Source organism: Drosophila hydei, unplaced genomic scaffold (genome assembly GCF_003285905.1).
Source record: "Drosophila hydei strain 15085-1641.00,03,60 unplaced genomic scaffold, DhydRS2 tig00008130-arrow-arrow-pilon, whole genome shotgun sequence".
Taxonomy (NCBI): Eukaryota; Metazoa; Arthropoda; class Insecta; order Diptera; family Drosophilidae; genus Drosophila; species Drosophila hydei.
In genome coordinates this window covers 761,256-777,384 of record NW_022045839.1, presented here as the reverse complement: position 1 = coordinate 777,384, position 16,129 = coordinate 761,256, and the positions used below count along the sequence as shown (strand labels likewise).

General features: G+C 38.9%; 2 protein-coding genes across 3 annotated transcripts; one reads left to right on the top strand and one right to left on the bottom strand.

The window, feature by feature from the left end:
* Positions 1-113: 113 nt before the first annotated feature.
* Positions 114-2,177, top strand: LOC111600063 (protein RRNAD1-like). Its single transcript, XM_023315993.2, has 2 exons — positions 114-1,340; positions 1,402-2,177. The coding sequence occupies exons 1-2, from the start codon at positions 135-137 to the stop codon at positions 1,552-1,554; spliced, it is 1,359 nt and encodes a 452-aa protein (XP_023171761.2). The 5' UTR covers positions 114-134; the 3' UTR covers positions 1,555-2,177.
* Positions 2,178-3,154: 977 nt separating this feature from the next.
* LOC111600116 lies at positions 3,155-15,815 on the bottom strand. 2 transcript variants are annotated; one of them, XM_023316079.2, is made up of 3 exons: positions 15,693-15,815; positions 3,887-4,058; positions 3,155-3,828 (listed from the first exon to the last, which is right to left on the bottom strand). In XM_023316079.2, exons 2-3 carry the CDS (start codon positions 4,035-4,037, stop codon positions 3,368-3,370), a joined length of 612 nt encoding a protein of 203 aa, XP_023171847.2. In that variant the 5' UTR covers positions 4,038-4,058; positions 15,693-15,815; the 3' UTR covers positions 3,155-3,367. The 2 variants fall into 2 exon arrangements, with proteins under 2 accessions (XP_023171847.2, XP_023171848.2); XM_023316080.2 differs by lacking the exon at positions 15,693-15,815 and adding an exon at positions 15,640-15,685.
* Positions 15,816-16,129: the final 314 nt, after the last annotated feature.

The window sequence follows — 16,129 nt, the reverse complement described above, 5'->3', positions numbered from 1 at the left end:
ATAGTTACAATTACCTGACCCAAAGATTGTGTATCAATTCTACTTAAAATCAGACCATTTCTATTAGAACTTAAGCAAATTGAAAGTACTTTGCAATACAGTCGCATAGGATTTGCTTTTTCTCATTTTCAGCCATGTCTTTGCCGAGGGGCTTTGCCAATGATGACGCATATTTTCGAGCTGCTGTGGACTTCTTGCATCAGCACTCGTGGATATATCGCGAGGCGAATACAAGTTGCCTCAAGTCATTCGATGCTATGCCTGGTTATATGAAGGATTATTTCCTGGAACTAACAAATGATCAGCTGAACATATTTCCATTTGTTCAGGAGCCTTTGGGGGAATGCCCCAAGGAGGTGTTACGCTTTCGCCAAGAGATTGCGAATTTGACACCCACGCAAGCAGCTGCAGCAGCACCTGCAGGCGACATGCCAGGAAATGCTACCAGGAATAATTGCAAAATGTCAACCAAAAAGTTGCATGAAATTGATAAGTTGGCCACACACATTCATGAGCATTGCCCAGATACAAAGTTCATAGTCGACTTGGGCTCTGGGCTGGGCTACTTGAGCGAAGCACTACTCAAGCTGAATGATAATTACCTGATACTTGGCCTGGAGGCAGACGAGAAGCGCGTACACACAGCGCGTCAACGCAGCCAGACCGCAGCTAATGCAAATTCGATTAGCTACGAACAACTATTTATTACAGCCGATGCCAGCTGCTGTGCTCGCATTCAGGAATATGCAGCTGCGCTGGGGCTGGAGCAGGCGCCCACTGCGCTAATTGGTCTGCATGCCTGTGCCGACCTGAGCATCAGTGCAATGCTCTTGTTTTTGCGAATGCCACAAGTGCGTTGTCTTCACATTATGCCCTGCTGTTATCACAAGCTCGCCTTGAGCGCGGATGCCTGCTCGTTCGTCAACTTTCCGCTGAGTAGAGCTCTGAAGGAAGCCATGTCGACAGTTTCAGCTGCTTGCTTCAATCGACCCTTCCTGCGCTTGGCCTGCCAGCAGACTAATTCACGCTGGCAAAGTGACGGCCAGGCCCATGTGGAGCATGGCAAACAAATGTTTGCGCGTGCTTTGGCCGCAGCTCTGTGCGATGACGACGAGTTGACTAGAGTCAGGCGGCCAGGCAAGGCACAGACTGACTGCCACGATTGGCAAACGTTTGCCAACATTAAGCACAAATATCAGCTGCACTCACGACAAACGGGCCTTGCCCTGGACTGGCGGCCCATACATGAGAGCCGCTTTGATGCAATTAGCCAACTCTATGCCAACGGTCGTGGCGCCTGTTTGGCGGAGGCTTTGACTTGCTTGCAGGCAAGCATTCAGGTACTTTACTGATTTGTTTACCCATCAACCTCACTGATTCCAATGCATATCTTTTGCTCAGCTGCTGTGCGAGAATGTCCTGTTGTACGACCGCTTGTGCTATCTGAGGGAGCTGGCTGCAGCGCAGCAATTGCGCCTGACGGTGCGCTATGAGAAGCTGTTTGATGAGAAGCTATCGCCACGCTGCCACGTTCTGATTGCCGAAAAGTTGTGATGCGGGCGGAACAGTAGAGAGCCAAGACAGCTCTCTGATGACATTTTTGCCAATGCCACTTAATACAATTAGCAAGCACTTCGCCTCTAGCTTAAAATCTCTCCCTCTCTCTCTCTGTTAGGAGGTGGAGTACTGCGGCGTTTACCGCTATCCGTTGCCAACAATTAAAATCAATGCCAGCTAAGGGAAACTTTTGCGTTACGCCGACTTAATTTCTATCATTTCTGCATTTGTTGCCTGCTCAAGAAAGCATTTCACGTGTAAGTGCTCTGCCTTTTTGTGCTCATTACTTGTATCGGTGCGGGCCTGGCTATGATAATTAAATTTCTTGTACTACTTACGGCGACAAACGTGCCGCCTACAAACATACATCACCTGTACCTGTACCTGCAGCGCCAGGTGTAGGCACAGCAAATGTGTCAGCCCGCACAAATGCATTAGCACAATGGAAATCGCTTTATTATGGCCAAGATTTTTTCTTACGGGAAAGACATTTAAGAATTTATATAGTGAGTGAGAAATGTGAAGATGCGATTTAACAATGGCCTGAATGGCCCCTAAAAAGAATATGTAAAAAATAATAAACCTAAAGATGTTGGCCTAGACTGCATGTTCAATAAGTTTCAGAATATCTATAAAATATTTTCTAAATGTATATATAGAAAATATATATATTTAGAAAATGCTTAAATTTAGAATTGCTTAAATTTTAAGTTCAGAAAGTTTTATTGATTGAAATGGGATTTTTTATATATAAATGGTTTATAAAACATATTCAATTATATATAATGTAGCTATAAAATATATTTGTTATGAAAAAAAAATTTAAGTTTAACTGCCCTTAAAATTCTTGATATTTAATTGGATGAGAGCTTACTTGACTTGAATTCGTTTTCTTCTTCTATGCATTTGTTTGAACAACTTTGAATATTTTTTAAAATTCGTATAAATCCTGGCAAGCAAAGCATCGACAGTAAGTATAACAAAATTAAGTGTATAAAAATAAGATATATAGAGGATAAGCTACCGCAGTTATATAAAAAAACATATAGAAGATGACAACAGTCTCTAAAATACAACCAACGATCAAAGAGTCTGCGCTTTGACTGCTATTATATACTTACTTTCCAGTACCTGCTTGAAGATTAAATAACGAATATTCCAACTAAGAGATTAACTACATTCTGGGATCAGCCCAAGCAGCTATATCTTAAGAATGCCCCAAATTGAGAGAGAGGAGACAGAGTTAAATAGGTTTGTATATATCTGTTTGCCTTTATTGAACGTTTACATTTGTAGTTTGGAGCGAAAGAGTAATACATGCATAATAAAAAGTATTCATATGCAGTACACACAGTGCATCACATGTGTGTATGTATGTGTACGTAGTTATATAATCGATAGATTATTCATATGCGAAGCTAAAGGATCCTTTATACCCAGTTAATGGAACGTACTGTGTTAAGCATTAAAGTACAATTCGTCAATATATATATATATATTTATGTATATATATTAAGTAATGTAACCTAGTTTATGTTATTTGATACAGATGTACAGTAATGTATGTATTTATGTATTATTTTTATTGTATGCTTACTTATTTACACGGTTATTGTTGGGTATTAAAACTTTTCCAGCCCCGTTAAAAATTTTAATACCATTTAACAAGATACAAGATACGCCACATAGATGTATGCGTGTATGTATGTGTGTGTGTGTGTGTGTGTGTGTGTAGCTGAGAATGGATAACAAGGATATTTAACTAGCCAGAGGATCGTTTGCCAATGAATGCATAAAGCCAGGCCATCTCTTACTTAACATTGGTGTTGGCATCCTCCGAGCCTATACTATTGTTGTCCAATGGCATGTTCAGGTTGAGGTCCTCCGAATTGGCATTGCTGCAGCGATAGAAGTTGCTGATGCCCGTGTAGACGCAGGACATGGTCATGGTTAGAACGGGCGTAGTTCGGGCTCTGCTGCTGGGTTTCTCATTGCTGGCTTCAAGCTCGCGCTCGGGCTCCCGCAAGGAGGCTTTGCCCAGGCCCAGGCCGAGGCTATTCTGTTCGTAGGGCGAGAGATATTCATCGCTGCGCTTGCCATAGCGCGAGCCCAGAAAGAAGCGATCGTTGCGTGGCACGATGATTAGGCGTCGCGTCTTCGAGGTGCCCATGCCGTTGCTAGCGGCGCCATTGCCAGAGGCGCCATTGCCACTCGAGCGTCCGTATCGACTGCCCACGAAAAACGACGGACGTTTGACCAAGCTGGGAAACTCTAAAAACGAAACAGTTTTAGCTCCAATTTGAACAATCCAATCCGCTTGATAGCTAACCGTTGTCCTTGTGCAGTTCATTTTCGACATACGTCGCATCCGGCTCGACTGCCAAGACACCTTGCGCCAGAAAAGCCAGAAAGGTGAGCAATAAAATGCCTATAAAAGATTTTCGTGATTTGCTCTGGAATGCCATCGACTGGGAGGACATGCTGGCCAGCAGATTTGCGCTCTGAAATAAAATAAATTCAAATGTTCATCAGCATTTGAGGTCGTCACCCGTTCAGGGTAAGTCTGTGTGGGTGTGGCCATTAAATGCATAATAACTAAGGTGATATGCTGCAAGCTATCTCAAACATATATCAGAAGAGGGAAAGCCGCAATCCTTGAGGCTGAGATGAGCTGAGGGCAGCTGTGCTCTGGACATAGTGAATGAATAATTAGAGCATAAAACAGAACTTTTCTATGTTGATTTTTTATTAGCCAAAAACTAAATTCAATATTTAGTCATAATATAATTAATTTTATAATAATATTTAAAGTATTAATACGACTTAAGCTCAAGTTAATTTTGTTAAAATTAAAAATTTTAGTATATAAAAATATTAATATAATTTTAATATAAATTTAAAAAAAATATTAAGTGTTCATACAGAACCTTATTTGAAACCAAGTAGAAGATGAAGAAGTGATATTTTCATAAAAGTTCGTTGATATATATATGTATCCGATATCAGAAATATTTAAAACTAATTTAATAATTTAACTTTATATTTTGTCACGTCTACAGCTGCCTCATCTTGCCTACCCTAATATATACTAAAATTCTGTACCCTTTTTTATAACAAGCGCCAAACTCCAGAGACTTTCCTCTCAAGTGAGTATCAATTCTTTTTAGTTGTTAGTGGCCATCTTAATCGGACCACTGTACTTTGCAGCTGAAACACCTGTAAGCCGGCAGCTGTGGCATCAGCTTGTCTTATTCAATTTGTTTTCATTAATACGAGTAAAAGTAAAATTTGAGTTTGTCCAGGAGAGAGCCTGACGACGTGCATTAATGGTAATTACAATTGTTGCCGTTGGCCAGCGTGAAATGTTCGGCAGCTGAGCTGAGCTGAGCTGCATCATTTGTATCGAATGTCGCCTCTGCCCCCGTCTTTCAGGTGTAATACCTTTGGACACGTATATTGCGTGGCTCTTGCGTTATAATTAAATTTTATTTTTTCATAGCATTAATAATGTGGGCGGGCGAGCTGCAAGGGCACAAAAGAATGCCGTGCCCACGCACACACTTATTTATGCCTCTCTTTATATGAAGAACTGATCATACATAATGCCTTCAGTCAAGTGCAATAATTGAAAATAAGTAAGAGTGCAGTGGTCGAGAGTGCACGAGGAGCAGATACCCTCAGCTCTGAGCTCATTCTGCAAGTGCAGCAATTTAAAATGTTGTAAGTCGTAGGGAGTGCTCGACTAGGAAATATCCTGCATCTTGAGCAGCGCTGCTATCTTCACTCATTCTACAAATGCAATAATGTAGGGGGTAGGGAGTGCTCGACTAGTAGATATCCTGCATCTTGAGCAGCGCTCATTCTACAAATGCAATAGTGTAGGGGGAATGCTCGACTAGGAGATACCCTGAGGGGTTTTTATGAATCGACCTATAGTTATTACTGCTTTTCTTTGGCGCTAGGTGAAACATCTTAATGAAGTTATACAAATGTATATATATGTCATGGATATGAATGGAGTGAAGGGATATTCAGCTCGGATACATATTGATAATACATTTATATTCATTATAAAAATATACATATACCAAATATCGATATTTATCGATCATAAGAAAATGGAAATATAAACTGTACAGAATTTATATTTGAAGGTTGACAAATGAACTTCTTATCAGAAATATATATTAAGTGCAATATATAGTAATATATATTATGTAGTGCAGCACTACTATTTTAATGAACACTAGCATGCCTAAGATATCTGTGTGCACAGCAAAATTCTACCCCAAATTTCCATTGTCAATAGAGACAAACTGGAAATTGGGTTACGATAGCCAATGAAGCCAGTGATGAAAGGCGCAACGAGTTAGCTAAGCTTTTGATAATTGGGAGCAGCCTTTCATTTCCTTCTGGTCTTCATGAAATTGAGGCAGTTATAAAATCAGTTACCACAGCGATAGAGCCCAAATTGGTGCTGCCAACGCCTACGTGAGTGATTAGCCCAGCAGCAAAGAGCAAGAGGTAACGCAGTAGCAGCAGCAGCAGCAGCAGCGTCTGCTATAAATAGTAAATCCCTCAGCAGAAGAGTTCAGTAGGAGACAGACGCAGCATTCGAATCTAGCAAAATGCAATTCACAATCAATCCAAGCGCAGAGGGAGTCCGCAAGGAGCAGAGAATGTTGCCTCTTCTTCTGCTGGCTTTGGTAGCTGCAGCTGGCTGCAGTGCCTCCGGCGAGAAGACGCTGCCAAAGCGCAGCCTTGGCGATGCATCCATTCCCTGGACAGCGACGAGCACTGGACAGCTGGGCAGTGGCTGGAATACAGCTGGAAGCTGGGCTAGCCAGTTGGCAGGCAGCAGTGGCGCCTGGAGTGCTGGCCACGGCCCACTGAAGACTGCCCCGTCGCCAAATGAAGTGGCCAATGCCATTTCAGCTGCCAAACAGGCATCAGCCAATGTGCTGATCGCCCAGCAGCAGATGCAGGCGGCCAAGGAGAATGTCCTCAATCAGCAGCGCATCGCCATGGAGAAGGAGACCCACGCCGCAATACTGACGCAGAAGTCTGAGGCAGCTGCGGCCATACAACGTTCGGAGGCGGCTTCGGCTGCTTCGGCTGTGGTGTTGGCTCAGCAGCGTCTGGCCGCCTCCAAGGCAGCAGTTGCCTATCAGCAGCGCATCGCTGCCGCCCGCGAGGCGGAGGCAGCTTCGGCACTGCAGCGATCCGCTCATGCTGCCGCCGCCGAGATTCAAAAGACCGAATACGAAGCAGCCAAGTTCGGGCAATTCACACGAAATGGCAATGCCGGCGCAGCTCATCACCTGACGATCATTAAGGATGCAGCACTCTCGCCCATTACTGCGGGCACGAATCATGTCACCAATCTGGAGACGCTTGGCCTGGGACCCTGGCTAAATGGCAATGCCGTCAACAAGCCGTCCCCCGGCTCTGCCTGGTTGTAAGACAAGCATTTCTAAGACCTGATTATCTAAATATATTTTAAGTGCATTGAAAATGGTGTTGAATTGAAATCTTATCTCTAGCAGCGCAGCCAGCTATCGTGGGCAAGCTGACGATTGAGGAGCTCTCCTCTATGAGCTAGGGCTGACTATATATCATAATATATATGATATATCATATCACATCATATCATATCATGATGTGTCTTATAATGACAACAGTTCCAGTCATATGATGTAATATTCCTACTTCAGTCATATGATGTAATATTCCTAACTGTTCTATTCTGCCACATCTACAAAGCTAACATTATCTTTGAGTTTAAGAGCCCTTTGCATGGATAAAGCAAGTGAATGTATGGATTTAAGTTCTGCTAATGATCGGCCCTGCGCCTTAGCGCAATTATTCTGTGAGAACTTTGCCATAAGCTGACTGCTTTATGCTTTTATGCCAATCGCTTTCTATACTTCGATAATATGAAGTACCTATAATAATTTAGAAATAATAATATATCATTCAATAACTGCCTGATCAACAGCAAGAGCACCAGCAACTGCAGCAGCTTCCTTTATATAAACAAATGTTGTTGATAGCAGCAGTCTCAAGTAGTAGATAGACACAGCATTCGTGCTTAGCACCTTAAGTCACAAGCATTCAAAACGTACAAGAAGCCAACTAGTGCTTCTAGATGGGGACAGGACACATGAGGCGTAGCCTCTGTGTTCAAATGGGCGAAATTATAAATATTTATATTGAAAATTCATCTCTTCTCTCTCAACTTTCATTCATTCATTCACATTCTCATTCATCTCTATTCGATTATAAGTTTATAGGCAGATTTTTTTTGAGCCCTGATCCTTGTATAAATAAAGCCTCAATAAGAGCAATAGGTATATATATTATATATATGCAAGAGGTATATAAAATACTTATCTATAGCTAGCATTCCAAACTGAATTGTTGATACCAAATATATTTCACAATTTATATCATAAATCATCTCACAATGCAGATCAGCTTATATCATATAGTAAATGCTTATCAGGCCTTAAAAATACATATATATTTGGCAAATGTCAAAAACTTGATGATTTCACGTCATTTGGGTCATGTGAGCTCAGGCTGTAGTTTAGCCTAACAAATGTTCAGTTGACAGTTGATTGTCCGCTCACAGCTTGGCCTATTGCACGTTTGCCCATCATTTTTCTTTCTGGGTTGGCTTAAACAAATTAATTACAAGCAATTGCCAGTGTGCGCTTTAGATCAAAATGCCGACTCGTTCTCTGTCTCTTGCTGTTTGTGGAGCAGACTTTTTAGTCTGGCACGCTTTGGGGGAATGTTTATATATATATAGTATTTTTTTTTGCTTCATGCCAACATGTTTGCGAGTTGGTCTCGTTGGGGCGTGGCTTGACCTGAGGCAAAAGCTTTGGTAACAAAGGAGTAGCCTCTGCGTCGTCTGCTTCCCTGAAATTTGCGCACTTTTGGGACAAGTTTCTATGGCCCCACCCTAGGTGTTTGTCCCATTTTTAGTATGTTACTAACTAGTCGCGCTGCTCGCCCTCTAATTTGCAGCTAGCCAAACCAAAGTTCGGTGTGTGCGGTTACAAAGGCAGCGCGTGTGGCCATTGTCGGCGCTGAAGCTGAACAGTTTTTTACATTTTCCTCAATTTATATATATGTACATGTGTGTGTGTGTGTGCATTAAAAGGAAAACTGCATTGCCACAGCTAATGAGCCATAATTACACATATATTCCATGCAACCTGAGGGAATTCATTTTAAAGTAGATTTTTACGTCAGCTTCAGCTGTTTGCCACTAAATTCTGCTTCATTGGTTTGTATTATTCGACAATATTATCAGGTGACCCATATCTGGCATATGCTAAAAATTTGCTTGTTAAAAAAACTATAATTATCAACTGGGCTGCTGGAAATTACAATTTTAACTAGCATCAGATCTTAGCTAACTTTCTGTGGAGTCTCTTTAGTCTCTTTAGTCATTTGCATAATCAAATAATATATGTAAATTTTTAAAAAATATATTTAGAAATATATTCAGAGAAATTTATGGAAAATGCTTGAAATGTGGTAGTTGAGATTGAAGGGATCAGTGTAAAAGAACTTTGAGAGCATTGAAACTTAGACTTTTAACCTCAGATGTCGAACTATAATTTTTACCAAGCAATCAAATATACAAATAAATATATATTTCTATATCATTATCTATTAAATATCGTAGTCTGCTAAAAAGGACTTAACGACAAAGACCTAGGCTTATGGATTCCTTAGCTTTATGTATACCTTGACTATAGCTAGAATAATACATGGAAAATATATTTAACTAGAATTGAATTAGTACGTTCAGTAGCTGTGTTCCCGAACAGCCGACTCAGATATAGGTACAAGTTCCCCTCTATAGAAGGCAGGGGATATATAGAGTTCAGCTACTGTTGTAGCATTATTAAGACTATATATAGAGCCTCGGCTGCCTGCTATTATAGCAATATAATATCTTTTAATAATGATTGATTGATAGACTAACAAGCATCCAGACTTAAATATTCACTGACAAATACCTATAAAGGTCTTGGCACTTACCAAAAGCCAATAGAGTTAATCATAGTTATTAATTAGGGAACAACTGAGCGAATAAGTCAAGTTACAAAATGTGCTGAGTGTTAATCATAAATATATGTATATATAATAAGAGGCAGTAATAGGCGTGGCTCTCCACAATATAAATATTCTTGAAGTCAACTTAATTCTGTCAATCGCTCGATGACTTTGATTATCCAATTTTGTCAGATATATTTATTAGATATATGGAATTGGCTAATAATCAAGTTCGATGACCATGGGTAAATTAAGTAAAACTCCCACAAGAAATTCAATTGACGAAATAAATTTCAACTGCTGCGAAGGACGAAGCCACGGAAGGGCAGGGAAGGGAAGGGAAGGAGTAGAGCGCCGAATTGTGTGGATTGGGATACCGTTAAACAATGGCGACATAGACAATGAAGCTGTGCCTGTGTGTGTGTGTGTGAGTGGGTGTAGCTGTGTGTGTGTGTGCACACGCATACATGTGTTTCATTGAGTTTCAAGCAAGACAAACAAATAAATTTTAATAGACGTCGCCAGGTGACAAACACCGTATTAACTCGCCCTAAATTGCAATTAGTGAATATTTGGTAATATCGTAATTTTGGTAATTGAGGCTCAGGCGTGTGCCAAAAAGAAAACCTTCACTAGGCCCACTGGCCAAAGGCTGCCAGAGGCCAGACGCTGGACGCGAGGATTCGTAGATTCCCAAGCCAAATGACAAAGTGAAGAGCTAACTGGCTGCCACACTTGGCTGTAAATGCGTAAATGCCGCTATCGTTACGCGGCTGATAAGAAGCACCTGTCACAGGTGATAAGGCCACAGACAGAATTTCCCAATTGTACGCAGCTAATTGAGTGAAATCTGTTTGTGGTTTCCTGACTTTCATATATATGTTTCTTTTATCAATTTTCCAGGGTGCTTTGCGTCGGTCATTAGTCACGTCAGATAGTTTGACGCGGTCTGGTATGCGTATGGCTACGGTATGGCACACACGTACAGGTGCGATGGCATTTAATTGCCGCCAATCATATAACATATATGTATATATATATATCTGATCAAGCTACTGCGAATGTTTTTTAAATCAGCATTTATGGTTTCGTGTATCGTAAATACTGTTATTACAGACACATCGTGGGCGTGGGCGTGGGCCATGGCGAAAGGTGGCCAAAGGTAGCATTTGATTTGATAGCCTGGCCAATCGCTTAACAAGGAAAAATCAAGGCGAAGACGAAGAAACCCAAAAAACGGACACGTACGAAATTTGATTTGAATTTTTTTATTTTATTTTTTTTTGTTCGTCTTTTTTGCCTGATTTGTGCGTCAGCAAGAAAGCAGATGGCCAAGGGAGAGCGAGCGAAACCTTCGCTGACTGAAAATTGGTTGTTCTTTTGGCAGCAATTGTGGCATTAAGTTAATTAAGCGTCGTTGACTGAACTTGGCGGGTTTTTCTTTAAAAGACTTAGACAAAAGATGAACATTATTTTGATAGAATTTTAAAATAACCGCCAAACAAGCAGTCAGGCGCTGGCCAGCCACCCACACAAAATTAAGCTCGATTACAGTTAATAATGGCGAATGCTACGCCCCCCACTACGCACTTCACCCCCTCCCACTCATATTCCTCATTTTTTTCGCATGCTCTAGCAAAGGGCATGATACTTGTATCTGAGTCTACGATATCATGAGATATAGGTAGATATATTGTGAGCGGTAGATATAAGAGAGAGCCTTATGAAATATATATTTGGCTTGAGTGACTTGGAGTAAGTTAAGATATATTATGATATATCATATATATAAGGGTAAGGCTATTTAATTTTTGAGAACATTTGATATAGATAGAACGCTTATATATGATTAAGAGTAAGTTCAAGGTGTCTGTATTTATAAAGCTAGAACTTTAATATCAAGAAGACAAATATATATATAAAATATGAAGCTAAATTCTCACAGACATATCATACATCTAAGGCTAGTTGTATTGGTATAGAGTTTCCAATCTATCAAGCTAGAAAGAGATATTTATATAATTGATATAAAAGTCTGGGCATTTAATCTTTGAGAACAATTACAATATTTTGTAAAGCAGCCAAATCACTTGTAAGTCTTAGTATGAGCTACGATAGGGTACAGATATATATATATATATATATATATATATATATATATATATATATATACTTGAGTGTAAGAGCATTTAATCTCTACCATTCCGTTTGCATTTCTATTCGGTAACTGAAAGTTCAATTAAGATTTCAAGCACACACACAGCCTCTACAGTGGCCGCCGCTGACGTTGACGTGCAACACATTTAAGTTAACAAATTTTTTGACAGCTCCTTTCAACTGGGCTGTAATGTGGGCGGCCACACGGCTTAGGGCGCGGCATCATTAAATGTATTTAACCAGGCATGTTTGTGGACAGCAGATAGCTGATGCAATTTCTAATGTGAATATGTAAACATATACACATATCAACAGGCGCAGGTGGGGCCGGAGGTTCAAGTAAGGGCAGCCAAGTAGATAGCGATTGGAAATTCTAGTAAAACAAATATGAAACCCTTTCCCAAGTAACTTTTGCATAAAAATAAATATGTCCTTAAGTAAATAGAAGAGGCATTTGCTGTCTCTCTTCCTCCCTCCCTCTCTCGCTCTCACTCGCTCTCTGTGTGTTTAGCTTGATGGGATTTTGGCTTGGCGCGACATTTTTTAAATGGATTTCCCTTTGGCAAAGGCTGCGCGACGCACTATCATAATGGCAGTCAGTTACTATTATTATTTCATTGTTAAAGGGAAAATAACAAACAATTTATATATGAGTGTGTGTGCTGCATCACTCCAGCTGCATTCATCCGATAAGCAATTGCATTTCAATTTCGAACTAACGAATTTTCATTCTGCGCCTATCTCACACGATTTATGCACAAATATGAAACCATAAATAATAAATATGCACAGGATATCGTAACAGGATTTAATCAAAGGCCGAGTTCGTTGTGTGTGGGCGAAGGCATACCCTTTACCTTTATGCAGACATTGTCAAAGAGGAAATAGGGTCGGCTATTGTAGCATATATTGATTAAGACTTCTTTAATTTATTTATGTATATATTATATATTTTCTCGGACTCATGTCTCCTAAACTTTAAGTCCTTCTTCTGCTTCGTTGCTGTATCTACCACAAAACTTGGTATTTATATAAATGTATAGTTCAGCTGGCATATGCATAAACTTAGAACTTCACAGATCATTGGATAACTTAGACCTAGCCTCTTCACGCAATTTACATTTTATACATGAGTAGAATTACAGATAGGTTTTGAAGGAAGTTACTAGCGTGAAAAGTAAATATAATAAGAGTATAAGTAAAATTCTATAAAAGCAGAGAACAACTGTGCTTATGAACTAGTTCAATTTACGCTTAAGGCAGAACAAAAAATTGGAACACTGAAGCCAAGACAAAAAGGAACAATGGAAATTTGGTAAGTTTTTTATTACTTCTACATATTTGGCACATATAAATAATTTATAACCAAATGGCAAATGCTTCTAAATATTTTAAGGTCTGACTGCTATAGATAATATCAACAACTGCTCAGATGTAACTATTCAAAATAGTATCACACTTGCTTGGTCATCACTCATATTTCTAATATAAATTTAGGCATTAAATAAATAATCAGAAATATATTTAAGAAAATATAATTTGGTACTTAAGTAACATAGTTAAAGCTTAAACAGTTCCGGATAATAAACAGTCTCGCATAATTCATATATATTGCTGTTACCTGACCACAGCTGAAATGTACCTAATTATAATTTTTATATAAAATAAAAATGCATAAAGAAAATCTATAGTGAAATATAAATTGTGAAGAGTAAGTGCAGCAAAAGGACGATTGTCATTTGACTCTGCCCTAAAGGGTATGAAAAGTGTTATGCAAAAATTTGCATTTGGTAAGCTAACACCTGGCGATGGTCTGCTCCTGCTCAGCCATCGCTTGCTTCATTCTGTTCAGGAAAATTGCAAGAAAGGAGACTATTATCGGCGGGTCGCGCGCTGCCTGGAGCTGTGCGAGCAGTGCACGAGTTGCGCAAAAGTTGGCACTGTGCAGTGAAACCTGGCTACGGACAACCTGCCCGCCAGCTACTGGCTACCAATTTATGAATATTGATTGACAGATTGAAAGAGGCTGCGACCCCAAGCCATGGGCAACGGCAAACTTTTCTGCTTAGCCTCAGTGAAACGCAAACAAACTGCAGTCAAAAACGTTTGTGCATATTTAGTATTTATTATGTATGAAACTGACTCATCGACTCTTCGACTCTTTGACTCATTTAGGCAGCAAACATTTTAGCCACTTTAGATACTTAATATTTATTCATTAGGCCTTTAGGGCACAGCTCATTGTTACCTGGGCCGCCGTCGCAGGGTAAACTTTTCTGAAGAGCCCGGCTAGAATATTCAATACCATAAGTAATTTCATTACTTCAACTTAATTTATATATATATATATGTGTGTATGTACATATATATGTTTATACGCCTTGCTATGCTCTCAATACATGCGAAAAATGCAGATTTTGCAAATTATTAATAATAAAACTTTGCAATTAGCATTGAATAATATCTTTATTAAGCAAGCATAATAATAATTATTTCGTATTCATTTCACTAAATTATCAATACTATATATTATCAAATATAGATATCAAATAAAGCAAAGACCAGATAGTATATTTAAGCTAATTCGACTTGAGTTGTTAGAATATTACAATTTCCCTATGAATAAGTTCCAATCAGGTGAGAAACATAGAAAAAAGAGTAATTTTTAATTGAAATTTGCAGTGCATCTATTACTAAATGAATTATATAACACGGATTGATAATTTCAAATTTTTGCAATCTATAATTATAGTTCATAGATTCATAGCAGCTAAGCAGTTTTTACTTAGCTTGGATCTTAAGTTTGTATTGTAACTCAATTAGCTAAGAGTCAACTATTGAGGATATATATTTAAAATATATAGAAGTTGTGTAATACATAAATTATATGTATTTAAGTATGTGAACAACTGTGTATTATGCTAGTATATATTATGATTTTGCTTCTATATAAACCTTACTCACTACAAATATCTTCAAATTAATAATTAGTAAATTAAAAAAAATTATATTTAATATTTTATTATATTATATTGTATTTTTTATATTTTTATTAAAAGTAGAAGAATGCAAGTAGAAGAATATATTGTTTAAAGAACAAAGCTATTCTTCCAAAACTTAAACTGTCTTAGACAGATAGTTTACATAATATTTATATGTACTATAAAATAGCGAAAATCGAAGAATTCGATCTAAAGCAAGTAAGAAGTGATAAGACATTAAAGATATTGTATCTGACAAGCCAGTAATGTATGTGTAATTTATAGGCAGCTTTGCAGGAGCGAGTTTTAAATAGGTTCTACATACAAGTTTTATATATAGTTTCACAACTAAAAACACTGCTATAGCAAGAGCTGTACAAATAGTTATTTTGAAATATTCAAGCTAAAACTCTTTGAAATATTCATATAAAAGAAAAAAGATATGGATATAGCATATCTATTTTAATTATTGTCATTAAAAACATAGTAGTTCTCAGGAAATTAACTTTATGCAGCATCCACTAAATTTCCACCAAAGCCATTTATACTTTATATATAAGTCAAGAGTTTGTTTTGAATTTAACTTAATTCAGATAGTTTTTTCAGTTTTCGGATGTGCACTAGAAGATTGCTGCTTGCCGTATGAATTTGATCTCAGTTTCTAGAACTCTTAAACTGTTTTTTTTTTAAATGCTGTTGCTTAAACTGTATAACTAAACCTGTTTCAATCTAAGTTCTTTTAGCTTGGTTTTACGAAAATATTTTTATATATGACGTGTTGTATCTCATCTATTTGAAGCGATCTAATCATATCCACTCACTCCAAGTAAAGATCTGTAAAGAATTCAAAGTGCTTACATAGACTCACTAGTGTGTTATGGCTTGACGGAGAACCGAGATTGAATTTGAAATGGAACTCACTTTGGCTAAAAATTGTAATTTCAAACTGCACCGCACTGCGCTTACGCTTCCTGCTGCCGCTGCCACAGGTAGCTGAGTTGCCGAGCTTTGCTTAGCAAGTGACACGAACGTTTCAACACAACTCAACCGAAGTGAATGAGCGCAGGTCCTTTGGTCGCCTTGGCTTTTATACCTAACGGAACGGGTGACGTCGCAGCGAAGCGTGCCAGCAATACAGTGGGTAGTTCGCTTTTGGTATTGGTATGCAGATAACGGTAAACAGCAAACAACAAAGTGTCTGCCAGCGTGCGTGTTTGCACGTGTGTGCGGTTGTGTCTGTGTAAGTGTGTGTATGAGCTGCGCAACACCCTTGCTCGCCGATAGTGCTCGACGGGCAAGTAACTTTTGCTGTGCTTTTGTTGCGGTCGCATATTTTGCCTTGGGCCTTGGGCCATTAG

Excerpts from the sequence above, each read along its gene's own strand:
- LOC111600063 (XM_023315993.2), top strand. The coding sequence starts at position 135 with ATGTCTTTGCCGAGGGGCTTTGCCAATGATGACGCATATTTTCGAGCT. Across the intron at positions 1,341-1,401 it reads GCTTGCAGGCAAGCATTCAG|CTGCTGTGCGAGAATGTCCT; the intron begins GTACTTTACTGA and ends TCTTTTGCTCAG.
- LOC111600116 (XM_023316079.2), bottom strand. The coding sequence starts at position 4,037 with ATGTCCTCCCAGTCGATGGCATTCCAGAGCAAATCACGAAAATCTTTT. Across the intron at positions 3,829-3,886 it reads TGAACTGCACAAGGACAACG|AGTTTCCCAGCTTGGTCAAA; the intron begins GTTAGCTATCAA and ends TTTCGTTTTTAG.